Here is a 15844-nt window from a genome sequence, read left to right on the forward strand (position 1 = left end):
AAGTGCAATTAAAATCCTCTCGGCTCCACAAGAAGAGGGATAAGGTGGAGTTGTTTGAGAACCAGCAGAAAACCGAAACTCCCCCCTCTCGTATGGAGTTTCCCTTCAGCCACAATGAAGGGCTGGCAGTGGCAGTGCAGAGAGAGGATAATGTTGAGGAATGTCAAAACCCTGGGTCGATAAAGTTGAAAGTAACCTCTAGTACACCTGGTGCAGACTCTGAATTGCTCCCGGAACAGAGACTTAATCCTCAACCTCCTCCTGAACTATCCCGAGTCCAAAAATTGGAGGAATTAATGTTAAAACAAATTTCAGAACTGTCTTCGGGAAACTCTAAAACACCAAAAGATTTATGGTTCCAATCTACAGAGACAAATGATGAGGATTTACCTGTAATTAAATGGCTTATGCTCCTAACTGAGGACATTGAGCATATTAAATCCTATCTAACTACCTGCACAAAAATCCTTACTATAGTGACAGATATCTGTAAAACCTCCTGTGAGGAACCAGGCAGAGTGACTGTTGGACTGAGTAACAACAATTTAGTCCCTACCACCTGCAAAAACAAATCATTGAGGAAGTCCAAGAGTTCCTGCAGGACTACTGCCTTGAAAAGGAGACCTCCTAATGTTAAAAAGAGCAAAAATGTTAAAAATTTTAAGGCAGGGCGCTACAAAAAAATGGATTTTAAAAAACTTTTTAATCTCCTCAAGAGTACCACAACCCCCAGGTCCAGAGGGGAGACTGGGAAACACCTTTCTAGCAAGCTATCCAAACAAGAACCTCCTACAAATTCCCGCACTGATGCTGCGTTGAAATGCCTGGAACCTTTAGCACCTGGACCAACACTTAACTCTAAGCAAGACCTTATGATCCAAGACCCATGGTCCCATGTTCTATCTGTAGAAAAAACCAAGCCCCCTGAGATGAGGACTTTGACAGATAACAACTGGAAATTGGTGTTGTACCAAAACAAGCTTGTTCTATCAAACTATCCTAAGCCCCCAGGTCTTCTGTCACAAGAAGAGCGTAAAGCTCACCTACTGAACTTTCTAAAGATCTACATACCTGGTATCCTCAATAACCCTACTGATTTGGCCCAAGTGGAATATCTATATTTCAATGGACTCCTTGCTAGAGCGGTGGTCACATTTTGCGACGGGGGACTGGCAAAATTGGTGTACAAATGCAGAGAACATCTGATCACAAGTGGTGTAAGAATATCAAGATATTTTAAAAATGAAGCACCTCCAACTCCACTTTTTCTTCAAACTGCAATTTTGCCAAACTCTCTCCGACACAAGGCTGACCAACACGCTCTAATTGACATAATCTCGGCTGATGAAACCGTTAACCATCCCACTGACTTGGCCGCTAAGGTCCCTCAAAAGCTGGATTCTTCTGAACCTATGTATGCGGTGAATCAGGGAATCATCCTTGACACCTTTGATAATAATTTACTTCATTCTTATAGTGCTCTTACACAAGAAGCTCAAAACGAAATACTCTACAAAATTGATACCCTTCGTTTCTGTCTGGCAAAACTGACGAAGGAACAGCTGGAACTACCCAAACAAAACATCCCTGACTGTGCTCCATACCATCATGAGCTGGATCTGTGGGTTGGGAAGGTGTCTACTCCACCCTGCCATCAGGTGGTTGCTGAGGTGAACCCACTTTCTCATAACCAGGAGGCGATAATCTCTCCACCAGACCCAAGCTCCAAACATCCCTCTGAGGCCAATAGGGCCACAACATCTGCTTGGGACAAAATGAGAGAGCTTAATGATCTCGAATTGGGCTCTCCATATAAAGTGCCCCGTATGGATGTGTCTCCTTGCAATCATATTCATCCACTCTCTTCAAATGTGAGCAGGCTCCATACATCCATAGACATCATCGAATCGGCAACAGAACCAGCTGAACCAGCCCAACCACTGAAAGAATCTTCGTCCGCATCAGGAAAAGTGCTGAATAATTCACCAGTGCCTATGCAGAGAGCTCCTTCTAGGCAACCAGTACAGCCAACAGACCTCAGGGCAAATCATCAAATGAGGGATGATTCTGAGACATCAGTAGGCCTGAAGATGGGCTCAACAGAAGACCCCTTGGGCCTTATAAATAAAATTACCTGCCCAAGGAAGCGTCAAAGGAAAATTACTGAGTTTGTTAGAACTGGAAATCCCATGAATCTTGACCCCCTCCCCCTCCCTTCTTGACCATCATACTTCCAGACAGATCAATCTACACTTTCATTTCTGTGCTGGAACATTGCTGGGTGGAGGGGAAAAAAATCAGACCCAGAATTCTTAAAGTTTTTAAATCTATTCCAGATTATATTGTTACAAGAAACATGGGAAGACGAACAATGGAAATGAATGGGTATGAACTTCTTTTACTTCCTGCATGCCCATCACTCAAAGGGGGTCGTGCCAGAGGTGGCTTGGCCATAGCAATTTCACTTAAACTGCACGCTAAAGTTACTCTTATAAAATCCTCCCCCCCTTACGCGATCTCAGGTCTGATTTTAAGTAATAAGGTAGAGTTAATAGTTACAAACGTATATTTTCCGCCAGGCGGTCAAACAGCAGATTTATACTCTAGATGGGGAATTTTGGATGACCACCTTACCTTCTGTTATACTAAATACCCTAACGCCCTCTCCGTAATGGGAGGAGATTTTAATGCGCGTATTGCAGCAAACTGGGACTCACTTAGTAACTCTAAATGGTGGATCACACCTGACCACCTAATTTTTGATCTCCCCACCCATGTTTTTAGGGAATCTAAAGATTCTAGGGTGAATGTGGCAGGCACTCTCCTTTATCACTTAATTTTACGGTTGAATTTAACAGTTCTAAACGGGAACTGTCCTCCCGATATCCCAGGAGAATTTACTCATTTAAGTTCATCAATGAGCAGCGTCCTTGATTATTTTATTGTATCTAAAGAGGCTTTCCCAAAGTTTTCTTATTTTAAAGTTGAAAATGTTCAACTAAGCGACCATCTTCCCTTAGTTGCAAAAATGTCGATTGATTGGGCACTGGTAGGAAAAAGGCACCCTACCTACATAGGAATAAATGCGGCGATAAGAGTCAAAGGATCTAAATGGTCTGCAACGCAGGCACAAAAATATTCAGAATTTTTTCATCAGACGGTAATACAATCTTATCCTGAGTTTGGTTCAAACCTGCATCAACATCATCAAATTATCAATCTATTTTCCAACTTATTGAATGACCTTACGTCCTTTTTTACTGTCCCCGCTCATCGGATTAATCGGGTTCATTACAAGATAGGTGCCCCGTGGTTTTCTATCCAATGTAAACAAGCCAGGCAACTTCTTGGTGCCATTTATAACGAATACAAGGCCACTGGAGCGGAAGTGCTTCCTAAGGAATATTACCAGGCAAAAATAGCGTATAAACAAACGCAAAAAAGGGCTAAACAGGAGTGGCAATCGAACCGATGGCAGGAACTAGTGGCTGTCTCTAAGTCTCGGAATTCCCGTCAATTCTGGGCTTTAGTTAATAGTAAATCTAGACGATACCCATTAACAGTTATCTCTGCTCCAGTATGGGAAGATTATCTGAGGAGTTACTTTACTTTACCAAATACCAACATTAATTTAAAGGACGATTTTTATGACCACCTCCCCCTCTGGCCAGCCATTGACCCAGCTGAAATTTTAGATATCATCTCCGAATTTAAAACCGGTAGAGCTCCTGGCCCCGACTTGATTCCAGTGGAGCCTATAAAAGTTCATGCAGAATGGTGGGCAAAAGTTCTAGCTATCACGTTCGATGCCGTGAACAACAGTGGTAAGATTCCAAAAATATGGAAGGAGGCAATTATTATTCCGATCTTTAAAAAGGGTGCACCAGAAAACCCAGAGAATTACAGGAACATCAGTTTACTGTCCATAATTGGGAAAATTTACGCACGTTACTTGCTAAAAAAGCTTACAAAATGGGTGGAAGATAATAAATTGATTGGCTTTGAACAGGCGGGATTTAGACCCAATCAATCCACCACTGACCACGTGCTAATTTTACATCACTTAGCTCAAAAATACTCTTCCCCAAAAAGAGGACAACTTTGTGCGGCCTTTATTGATTTAAAGGCCGCTTTTGATAGCATCCCCAGAGAACTATTGTGGGAGAAATTAGCCCGATGGGGAATAGACAGAAGGCTTTTATGGCTGATAATCCAATTACATAGCGGATCGGCTGCCAGGGTGAGACTTACCCCTGCTGGCGACCTTTCAAATTCAGTTCCTATCAATAAAGGAGTGCGCCAAGGATGTATACTTGCCCCATCTCTTTTTAATCTTTTTATCAGTGACATGAGGACGCCATTGATAGAATCACAGGAAACTATTCATGCCCCACGTCTAGCCCAATATCGTTGTCCCCTTTTACTTTATGCGGACGATGCGGTGGTCCTATCCTTTTCTAGAGTTGGCCTAAGGAGAGCATTAAATATTTTTGATTCATATTGCAAATCCAATCTTCTTACGATAAATCACGCCAAATCTAAAGTTTTAATTTTCTCCAAAAGCCGGAGATCTTATAACTGGAAAATAAATGGAACACCTATTGAGCAAGTTTTTAAATTCCAGTATTTGGGAGTATATTTGCAATATAACATGGTCTGGAAGGCACACCTCACCTATACAGTAAACAGAGCGAAAGCTTTTTCATTTGCGCTTTTGCGCTTCTTCTTTTCAGATGGAGCCTTTCACATCCCATCCGCACTAAAAGTCTTTAACGCTAAGGTGATCGCCACATTGGCTTATGCGATCCCATTATGGGGGCCTTTTGTAAATCTTAACCCTTTGGAGATAATCCAAAACCAGTTCCTGAGACGGTTATTAAAACTACCCCGATGTGTAAGCAACTCGGCGATACGTCTGGAATTGAATATAACATCACTTGAAAGCACCCTATGGAAACGCATGTTTAGTTATTGGTTGTCATTATGGTATAGACTCCCTAACCATTATCTACTGCAGTGTCTCTGGAGAGATAATTTTCCCAGCCCTTGGGCAAAAATTCTACACTCTAAACTGGTGTCCCTTGGATTATCACCATCTGAACTACTGGGAATGGGTTTAGGCCCTGCCAAGAGAGCTGTTAATATAAGGCTAAAGGAGGTTGATCTCCAGCTTAACATTCTGACAGGAGGTGGCACCTGTTCACCAACAAGCCTGGGGTTAGCACCAATAACGAAATTACCATCTTACTTATCTTCTATTTCTGTGGCGGCGCATAGGTATGCCTTTATCAAGGCCAGATTTAATGCCTTTCCTTCTAATGTCATGGACAACAGACTCTCAAATGGCCAGATCTCATTGCTATGCAACTGTAATAGTGGTTCCGTAGAAACATTACAGCATATACTTTTTTCCTGCCCAGCTTATTCGGCAGCCCGGTCTAGATTTCTGTCCCCACTTCTGATAGGACAGGCTGATAGAACCCAGGAGGCTAAATTAATTCATTTATTGAATGATGAGGAACCGAGTAGATCTCTTACAGTCGCTAGATTTTTGATAAATGTCCTATCCCAGAAAAAGAGAAATGGGTCACTGCATAGTTTCGATACTTTAACTAATACTAAGTATCATTAAGAAGAAATTAAGTTATTAATCAACTCTTAAATTAAGTTTTAGCTGAATCCCTATGCTGTATATGTATTAACTAAATTGAGGTAAAATGTTGTTCTTGATGGGTTGCTAGATTTGATATTGTTTAAATTGCAGTCTTGCTGCCTCGTGTTTTTTTAATTGTCTTACGTCAAGTTGTTTTAAATTCTATGTTTTGTTCGCTTGTCTGATTTGTTCTTGATATGGGCCAATGGCCGTAATAAATTTTACTTACTTACTTACTTACTGCTGAATAACTTAACACCACTCCTGGATGATCTCCGTGATCAAGCTGAGATATAAGGGCTCAGGTTGTCCTTAGGCTATTACGGATCCAAGTTGTTGAAAGGAGCCATACATCTTTTTCTTTTTTTCTTCTTTTTTGCGCCCAAATCTTTTCCTTTGCAGTGTGACAGACATCCCTGCAACCTCCTCCTCCAAAAAGCAACATCATTCCAAAATTTGAAAACAAAAGCTAGGAAGTGAAAATCGAAGGATGGTGGCCTGCATTTGCGGGGGATGGGGGCACACTACACTAAACAGCCAGTCTCCTTTTTCTTGTAGGTTCAGTTGGCCTAAATAAAGTGGGCAGAATTTACGGGCCTCAGCTGCTAACTTTTTAAAAACAAATGTTCTATTGAATGCAGCTGAATATATTAATAGGTTAACTTGCTGGTTGAGTTCAGAAATGTTTAATCTCTGTGTTGGTGGCTTTGGGCTTCTGGCTTTCATGTTAATGCTTCTAGTCATGCAGTGTCTGCACTGTAAGTGCTGCAGTCAAACGTTTGAGGGCCAACAGTTGATGCGTTGTGTTCAGTGCTGGTTCTCCACTTAACGCTTTATTTGAGCACCGTCTGCTGGCAAGGATAACCTTGTACACCCCACTCCAGGCCTGAGTTGTCAAGTCTTTCTCTTTTCAGGTACTTCTATCCATTTCCTGTGGGACCCTGGCTCTACCAAGTGGAGCTCTCCATCGGGGGACAGCAGTTTCACGGGAAAGGAAGAACAAGACAGGCTGCTAAACATGACGCGGCTGCTAAAGCACTGAAAATCCTGCAAAATGAGCCCTTGCCTGAAAAACCAGAGGTAGTATGTCTGAAACATAGTAGAAGTTAACTATTTTGAAATTGGCTTTTTGGGTTGCTCAAAATGCTGTTGCTTTAATGTTTGAAGGCTTGCACTCACATATTTTTCTGTCGCTTATGATAAGCCTGTCTGTGGCACTTGTTGGTTCCCCTGCTTAGCTATAGTGAACTGTATAGTGAACTCTGCTTGACAGTCCTGTCGCTAATGAAGTGTAAATGCATCAGTTACTCAAGTGCTGGCAAGGTAATGAGGGAAGATATTTGCAGACTTTTGGCCTCCTCCAAGGCTGCTATTCTTTCCTTCTCCGTTCCTTGCATTGCCCCAAGGCAGACCAACCAGCCAGCTGCTCCTCACTGGTTTTAAGCATTTCAGCCTAGAGAACATGTCACAGATACAGCAGTTCTCATAAAATGGTGCCTTGGTTATTGCATGGCTTAACTATATTGCATTGTGAAAATTACGGCTTCATAGTCAAGGCTTTGGGGTATGTAAGTGGATATACACAGAATTTGGAGCGGAGGGCGGGAAATGAGCTCGATACATGTATTTGGTAGTAAGTTTAAAAAAATGAATTTGGGCCCCAGGTTATATTTAGTTCAGTTTAGAATAACAGAGAGTACCGGTACATGTAGATCTATAGCCAAGTCTGTGCTGGAGTTAAATTGATTTCAGATTTTGGAGCAACCATTGCCAAGTCTTTGAGACACTGTAGAAATTGTGAATGGGAGACCAGTTTTCCCGCAGAGTATATTTAAGTAGTACTGGAACAGCAACTGGAATTCTATAAATAGGTTTCGCACAGTGTTGGCAGCAGAACATTATTGTTAAAGCTGTCACTACTTTGAAAATACAGCACAGTTCTTTTCCGTAATCAGCAGCATCAGAACTGCATTGAAACTCCATATTCTTCCTTACCCATAACTTGGGTTACATGAAGAATAATATAGCCAGCTTGCAGCAGAAGCAGAACTGAATTACTGGCATCGTCTCATTTTGCAGATGCATCTGGATGAACATTAAACTGCTTAATTTGGCATTTCCTTAGAAGCTGCCTGAAGTATTAACCTTAATACAGTTTACCTTGACCACCAGCAGCAGTTCAGGGTCTTGGATCAAGCAGCCTTCTTCTGACACTGCTCTCTGAGGCCTTTTTAACTAGAGAGATCAAAATCTGGGACCTTCATATGCAAAACACATTCCGTGTGTGCATAGACGTTTCTTAAATAGTGTGTTGAGTTTTTTCTTCTTCTGCCCCTTACATTATTTCCTGTTTTCAGCAAAATAAAATTCTAAAGAACTGTTCTCTGCTTTAACTTCTCTTACATTCTCATTTGCTCCGCTAGCTAGCTCCAATTAACTTAATTTTGCATGGTAGTTATTTGGAAAGATTATTGTACTTGTGCTGTGTGTACCACTGCATGGCTGTTTTTCCCGGCCTCTAGAAGGGCGTGTGTATTTGTTTTCTAACCTCAATATCCTCATCAGCATGCTCGTTAATTGGTATGAATTATCTGAGGCATGTGTTCGGAGTTTCGTATATGCATGGCTTTATGTAGGCCTAAAGGTGATTGCTGCTTTATGAATGGAGCTTGTTTGAAGAATCGGATCATAAACTGGCACCATAAAAATGGCTTAGTCAGAACATTTGATTTCCTTGATCTTACAGCCTCACATTCTGCCATTATCTCCTCTGTACTATAATTCCCCGGTTAATAAATAACTGAGCCACTAATTCTCCAAACTTGGACTTATTTGGCAATGTTGCTTCAGTCCGTATATTTTTTAAATCCATGGTAGTAAAATAAGTAGAAAAGAGATTCAAGGTCTTAGCTTGCATTGGGGAGTCTTTTTATAGGTAGAGAAGTTATGGGAAGTCCCATAACTTAAATGCTGAGCTTTTAAGGAGAAGCTTTAGACCAGGGGTCCCCAAACTAAGACCCGGGGCCCGGTTGCAGCCCAGTCGCCTTCTAAATGCGGCCTGCGGATGGTCTGGAATCAGTGTGTTTTTACATGAGTAGAATGTGTGGTGTAGTGGTTAAGAGTGGTAGACTCGTAATCTGGGGAACCAGAGTGTTTGTTGTGGGGGAGGAAGGGAAAAGAGAATGTTAGCCGCTTTGAGACTCCTTAGGGTAGTGATAAAGCGGGATATCAAATCCAAACTCTTCTTCTTCTTCTCTGGGTTATTTGTGAGGCATAGCAATTTGTTCATTTTTTCCCCTTTCAAAATATAGTCCGGCCCCCAACAAGGTCTGAGGGACAGTGGACCGGCCCCCTGCTGAAAAAGTTTGCTGACCCCTTCTTTAGACCCATCCCCTCCCTGTGTTTGGCTTTCTAATACTGGAAGAGATGGAATGCGTTTTTGAGTAGGAGAAGAAAGACTCAATAAAACAAAATGTGTTTGAGTGTAGAGGGGATTTTAATGAGCCTTTCAGTTTACATTTTTTAATTGCCTTCTTAGATACAGATTGTCTATTTTACTGATCACTTACTTTTATATTACTTGTTTTACTTGTTTTAAAAAGCTGTTGATTCAATGGGTATTTTCTTATGAAAATTTTAAATTATTTATGGAATGCACTTAGTTTTCTGATTAAGTGGTACAGGTATATAAATCTTAATAAACATATAAAATGTTGTTTTAGTTTTATTGATTTTCATTGCCTTTAAGGATGTTTGTATTTCTGCCCTGGGACCATTTGGTAAAACCTCAGAAATAAATAATGAACCACTAGTTTTCCACAGTAACTCTCTCAATCACATTTGCTAATTCTTAGCATTCTTGGACTGTACTGTGTCTCTCTCTGTGTATAAAATGCCTGCTGAAACTTCCAAAGCTAGAGTGTGTGCTGATTATGATTTGTGTGGCGTCTTGAGTGTGTCCTGCATAGCTTATTTTCTCTTCTCTTGGAGCACAATAAGTAGAAAAGGACATTCCACTGACTACTTAAATGCCAGAACTGTCATTCTGAAAGGCATAGCAGATATAGGAAGCAAATACCATGCAGAAAACTCCCTGAGAGATTAATTGTTGCAATAGAAAATAGTATTTCTCCTCAAGCAAGGGAATGTCATATGCCTCCAGTCTTCACTGGGTGAATACTACAATTCAGCTCCAAAGGACTGAGTTGGGTGCACCCAGTGGATTTATTTGCTGCTACTTCCCTTTTAGTTGCAGCTCCTGTGCTAGACTGCAGGCCACTTTTGAAAACTGTGACCTTTATAAAAGGAGCTTTCCGTGTGGCGTTGGGTGGGGTAGGGAGTCTGCGGTTGGCAAACCCAGGCAGAACACTCGCCTCGGGGTTATTCTCTGGGTTAATAATGGCCTGAAATTGGAAAGGCTGAAAATGGGTAAATAACATTGAGCTTGTATTTTGAAAAATATATTTTATAAAGCTCTGAACTTTATTGCCAGTTTTTACAGGTTGCCTGCAAGTAATTTCACGTAGACCCCAAAATTAACCTCTCCCATGCTTAGCATGCGTCTTTCAGAACTGCTGGCTGTTTCCACGCAGATTTTTCAGACAAGGGAATAACTCTGGAAAATCTCCTTGGCATGTCAGGCACTTGTCGTGAAAACTGTCCTTGAGCCTTCAGTTTAATCTGCTCCTTGGATTTCAGTGGAGAAAATCATGTTTAAAATTATGATACTAACCCTTTACTGTGTGTGGCAGATTTATTAGTTAGAAGGTGCAAAAGAAGCTTCTTCAATAACATTGTTCTTCTCTTAGATTAATGGCAGAGAACCAGATGATGAAAATCTCAATAAATCTGAAATAAGCCAAGTGTTTGAGATTGCACTTAAAAGGAACTTGCCTGTGAATTTTGAGGTAGGTTTAGTTAATTGCTCTAAAAGTGGTTTTACTTTAGAATACTGAAGGTAGCACTACTTGGCGGGTGGGGGGGGGAGGGGGATACTTTGGGGTGGAATACAGCTGGCCTTTAAAATCGTGTATTAAAATATATCCTGATTCTCTTTCCATGAGTCCAGTAGTTTCGTTTCATAGCAGAAAGCCATTAAAAGGTGAATTATGAGAAGCTGTGTGCTGACAGCATTTAAATTATTCCAAAGCAGGCACTGGCAAACTTGGCCCTCCGGATGTTTTGGGACCGCAACTCCCATCATCCCTAGCTAACAGGACCAGTGGTCAGGTGTGATGGGAGTTGTAGTCCCAAAACATCTGGAGGGCTGAGTTTGCCTATGCCTGTTCTAAAGTATTAGGAAGGAAAGGAAGATGCCACTAATGTCATAAAATGTCGCAGATATATTTGTTTATGTGAGTGGGAGGGAGGGTGTCACTGATTTTCCCTTTGCTGCAGCCCCCACACTGTGTACCACACCACTCCAAAGGTTCCTCCAGCCCTCAGGAGCAGATGTGGAAGGTGCATGAGGGCTGCAGTGAAAAGGAACTTCATTGCAAGGGGAAGGAGCTTTTCCCATAAGTGGAAGTCCATTCTTGGTAGTTGGATTCAGTGGGCAAGGCTATGAAAGGACTCGAAAAATGGCCAAGTTGAATTAACCTGTTATGAGAGTATAAATATCTAATGTAATTTCTTTCTGTTTAAGAATGTACTGTCTTGCTGCTTATTGTGTGTAGAGTGCAAGAAAAAAGAAAACTTATTCAGTACCAAATATGTCGCTTGGTTGCTTTATTGTGAATTGATATTTGGGTATTTGCTTAATTTTAAGCATGGATGCATGCCGGGGTTTAAAGCCTTTAAATAAGTAAAAACTTGCACAAACCTAAATATATGTAGTTGGGGCAAAACGTAGTGCCCCCAAAAGACTAACTTGGTACATACTGAATAAAATAAGACTGCAAATACTGTCTTTAGCATGTAAAGTTTAGCTGGGTTTACATTTTTAACCTGCATGGGGTGGGGTAATGTACTGAGAGGCTTTTAAAATATAGCCACTTCCTGCTTTATTAGGAATGTTGTTTAAATTAGCCTTGTTCTTCCCTGCCCCCCCCCAAATTGTAGTTTAGTGTATGTGAGTAAAGTTTGCTACAACCATTTTACCCTACCATTTTTAATAAATGTTTATCACGCTTTCACTCAGTTTTTCCCTCTGAAACAGGTGACCCGGGAGAGCGGTCCCCCTCATATGAAGAGCTTCGTAACGAAGGTATCTGTGGGAGAATTCATGGGTGAGGGTGAAGGCAAGAGCAAGAAGATCTCAAAGAAGAACGCGGCCATAGCAGTCCTAGAGGAATTGAAGAAACTGCCCCCTCTTCCTACAGTTGAGAAAATGAAGCCACGAATCAAAAAGAAAACAAAATCAATAGTCAAGGTGAGAGAAGTATGCACTTAGCCAAACCTCAGCTGTTGTAGAAGGAAATTCTTGATGAGTTTGAGGATGCTGTCTTGCACTATAGCAGACACCTCTGTTTGTACCTGTAGTCATCGGAACTCTTTGCTCACTGTTGCCGTGCCAAACTAGTGGTGATTCTGTATCAGCAAGAAAGCACTTAACTTGTCTGAATACCAGGACCTGTGCTGTGTGTTTGCTGCCATCTGTAATCCAAATGTTCTTGTGCAGCTCTCTTTCAGTGGAGGCTTGCATAGTAGGCATTCTTAGTGTGTGAAGCATAGCATGCATGTTCAGCCTTCATGTAACAGCCTTGTGCAGAAATCAGGCATAGCTTAATCTAATGAGCACAATTGGTAATGTAGTTTCAAGTATATCGGATCTCTAAAAAAAAAAAAAGTTCCAGCACCGTAGGGAGCATAGAGACAGTTCAGTTGCAGGTAAGTGGGTATCCCCCATCACCTGTGTTTCTAGACACCATGGACTGAAACCTCCAGAGACACAAAAATTGTTTCAGTATGATTTATTTCTGAAATAATTTTGATCGTAACCTTATTACTGAAGAACGCTGGAGGTTGTGATGCTGTAGATACATTTCCCTGAGTCAGTTTGAGCTTCCTGGGTCTATGTACCATGTTTGCAGTTGATACTGGTTTTGTTTTGTTGTCTTCTTAAAGCTATTCAGAACAATTCTTCCCAGCTGTGTCTGTAACTCTGCAACTTGTACCAATACTTCCTGAAAACCCAACAGCAAAGTTAACGGTTAAAAAAACACCAGCCCAACACCACCCTATCTCCTGGAGTGTTTTAATGGGAATGTGGTGTATTGGAACTGCTCTTGCCAACCGTTGGCTGATTCTTGCTTTTTTCTATCTAAGTTGCAGACAAGTCCCGAATACGGCCAAGGTATGAATCCCATTAGCAGGCTGGCTCAAATACAGCAAGCGAAGAAAGAGAAGGAGCCAGAGTACATGCTCATCACAGAACGTGGGCTTCCGAGGCGCAGGGAGTTCGTGATGCAGGTTTGTGTTGAGCTCAGCACTTTGTCCAGGGCAGGGCAGCCATGTAATTAATTGATTTATTTGAATTTATAAGCTGCTTTGGGCCACAAGGGCCCCTCCAAGCAATATTACAATAAAACCACAATAGAATATCATAAAAACCTCAAACAGTTCATATAAAAAAGTGCCACAGCAGTTTATCTGGTATTAAATAATTGATCAAAGTTTCTCGGCCTAGCAGAGCAATATTTAAGGTGCTGTAAATTCATTTTTTTACAATCGAGTGAGCCAGCTGAATTTCCTTGGGAAACAGAATGCAGGTGGTACCACCAAGTAAAACTCCTGTTTTTGGGTTAGAGGGTAAGCTTAATGCATATTGCTTTGGGGGCTACTGCCATCTATCAGGTAGATCTTAACACAAAAGGGTAGTGGGGTGGGTATATATGTGGGAGCAGATGCTCTTTTAAATATCTCAGACCCAATACTTCAACGGTTTAAAATCAGCATAGATAGTGAATTGAATCCAGAAGCACACGTGGTAAACACAGATGTTCATAGAAAATGGGTGTCATATTATCTCTGTGGGGAGAACCACACAAGATGTGGGACCATGTGACAGTTTCTGAACTATTCAAGGGCAGCCCCATGTAAAGTGCACTGCAGAAGCCAAGAGGCTATCACAAATGAGAGCCTTGCATTAGACAATGAACCAATGCTATGCAGAATGTAGTCCCGTGCTAATTTCAGCACAGTGTATTTCTATGGTGCTCACATAATTTCCTCCTTGCATCTGTTGCTGACCAAAAGCTACTGTTGCTTCTAGAAGAGCTTGCTCACTCTTTCTCTTTCCCCAGCTAGCCCCTGTGATGCAGCTGTCTAGTGGTAGTGGTAGGAGGAAGGGAAGGTGTTCTCCATGGCCAGCCAGCAGCTTGCTTCCTCTGGTTTTTGCTGTCTTTATGTCATGGGGAACTTTTTTGTGTTTGTGACAGCAGTACGTGATGATTTGAATTCTATTTTCTCTTGCTGGGAATGTATTGTCTTTGTGTCCCAAACTCTGATGGAGGTGAAGATAAGCAGGAAATAGCTGACCACTTCTTCCCATGGCTGCTGTAGGTTCATTCGACACTCCATCCCTGTCATGTTACCATACATTATTATATTCTATATTCCTCCTTAGCCCACACTTGTCGCCCCTTCTCCTTCTGCTGGCACAGTCCTCTGCTCTCTCCCTGGTTTGGATTTTCATATTCTTCAAGGTTCATAATGAGATCAGTGCGCTGTAATTTTAAAGTAGAATTCTGGGAAGCCTTGTCTTGTCTTCATCTGCTAGTCCATTCTCATAGAATCCTTTGGAAGCTCTGTGCCTTGCAAATGCAGAAACTGCTTAGATGAGCAACATGTTACAATAATATTGGGGAGCTGTTACAGGGGCTGAAGAACGTTGAGATCATTGCAAAGCACAAAACTGATTGCCACATGCATACTAATAGACTTCTAATCATGTTATCTTGATGCTATACTCTGGACACTAAACAGAATCCAAACTTATTTGGGGTGTTAAAACAAAAATAAAAGCCAGGGGGAAAGTCTTGGAGCATGAATTGCCTGCTTTGTGTGTCGGTGCCTGCAGTCAGTGGCATGGAGGCACTATAACTTGGCTGTCCTCCAAGGCCATATTTGGACAGATACGTTACTAATGATCATCGGCGTTTAGCTTCCCCTTCCTACATAAAGAGATACTTGTTCTAATAATCCATTTCTCCATACTTCTAGGTGAAAGTTGGCATGCACACAGCCGAAGGAATGGGAACTAACAAGAAGGTAGCAAAGCGTAATGCAGCTGAAAACATGCTGGAGCTTTTAGGATTCAAAGTCCCTCAACCACAACCCCCAAAGCCAGCACTAAAGACAGAAGAAAAGGTAAGACATGTTAAATGATGGGCTGCGCATTGCGCAGGTTGAGATGGGGACTCGTGTGCTGAAGATTATCCAGACTGTAAAATTCACAGGTGTAGGGTTGTTGTCCTGGGGCCAACAGGGTGGTTGTGAACTGGGTTATTTAGACCAGGTTGAGTCAATCTCGGGGCATCTGTGGTCGATACTCTGGTCGATCACATGATCCTGAGCCATCCCCCTCCCCCAAAAAGCTCAACAACTTTGGTAAATCCAATGGGTAAGATCACTGCCATTTTTTAAAATAGTGGGAGTAGATCGCAGTCTCTTAGGAGTTGGACGTGTCTGATTTAGGCAACTTCAGTTTCTTGACTTGGTTGTAGGCATGATCCTGCTTACGTTATAAAATCCAATTTTGTCTGTGTCAATAATATGTGGGTTGTGCTGAATCCCAAATATAGTCCTTTATTAAGATCCTGCATTTCTTGCAGTTCTATAGTGTGCATTGTGCCAAAACGAGTCTAAAACCAGTGTTTCCCAAACTTGGGTCTCCAGCTGTTTTTGGACTACAACTCCCATCACCCCTAGCTAGCAGGGCCAGTGGCCAATGATGGTGGGAATTGTAGTTCAAAAACAGCTGGAGACCCAATTTTGGGAAACGCTGGTCTAAAAGCTTAAGGTTGATGTGTAATAAGCATCATAAGGAGAGAGAAACCATGAGCATTGCACTTTCATTTGCTGCACCGTGTGGTTTTTATTACTTTATTAAGACTCTTTGAACAGTGGGATTGTTATTGTAGCATCTTAGCCCCCTGTCGTTGTACAGGTGGACTAGTGCATGTCCACTATGGATATGGACACATTTCATCAGGGGCCCTTGGAGTGAGTGAAACAAGATGCTTACCTCAA

The 15844-nt window shown here is 41.7% G+C and overlaps 1 protein-coding gene across 1 annotated transcript in view; it reads left to right on the plus strand.

Moving 5' to 3' along the window:
* The window catches only part of STAU1 (staufen double-stranded RNA binding protein 1), a 47450-nt gene that overhangs the window by 25272 nt on the left and 6334 nt on the right, over positions 1–15844 (plus strand). Inside the window, 5 exon segments of the mRNA XM_033153512.1 lie at positions 6568–6733; positions 10462–10560; positions 11811–12023; positions 12920–13063; positions 14816–14962. Of these exon segments, the coding sequence (XP_033009403.1) occupies positions 6568–6733; positions 10462–10560; positions 11811–12023; positions 12920–13063; positions 14816–14962 (769 nt within the window).

The sequence above is a fragment of the Lacerta agilis genome, chromosome 6 (genome assembly GCF_009819535.1).
Source record: "Lacerta agilis isolate rLacAgi1 chromosome 6, rLacAgi1.pri, whole genome shotgun sequence".
Lineage (NCBI taxonomy): Eukaryota > Metazoa > Chordata > Lepidosauria > Squamata > Lacertidae > Lacerta > Lacerta agilis.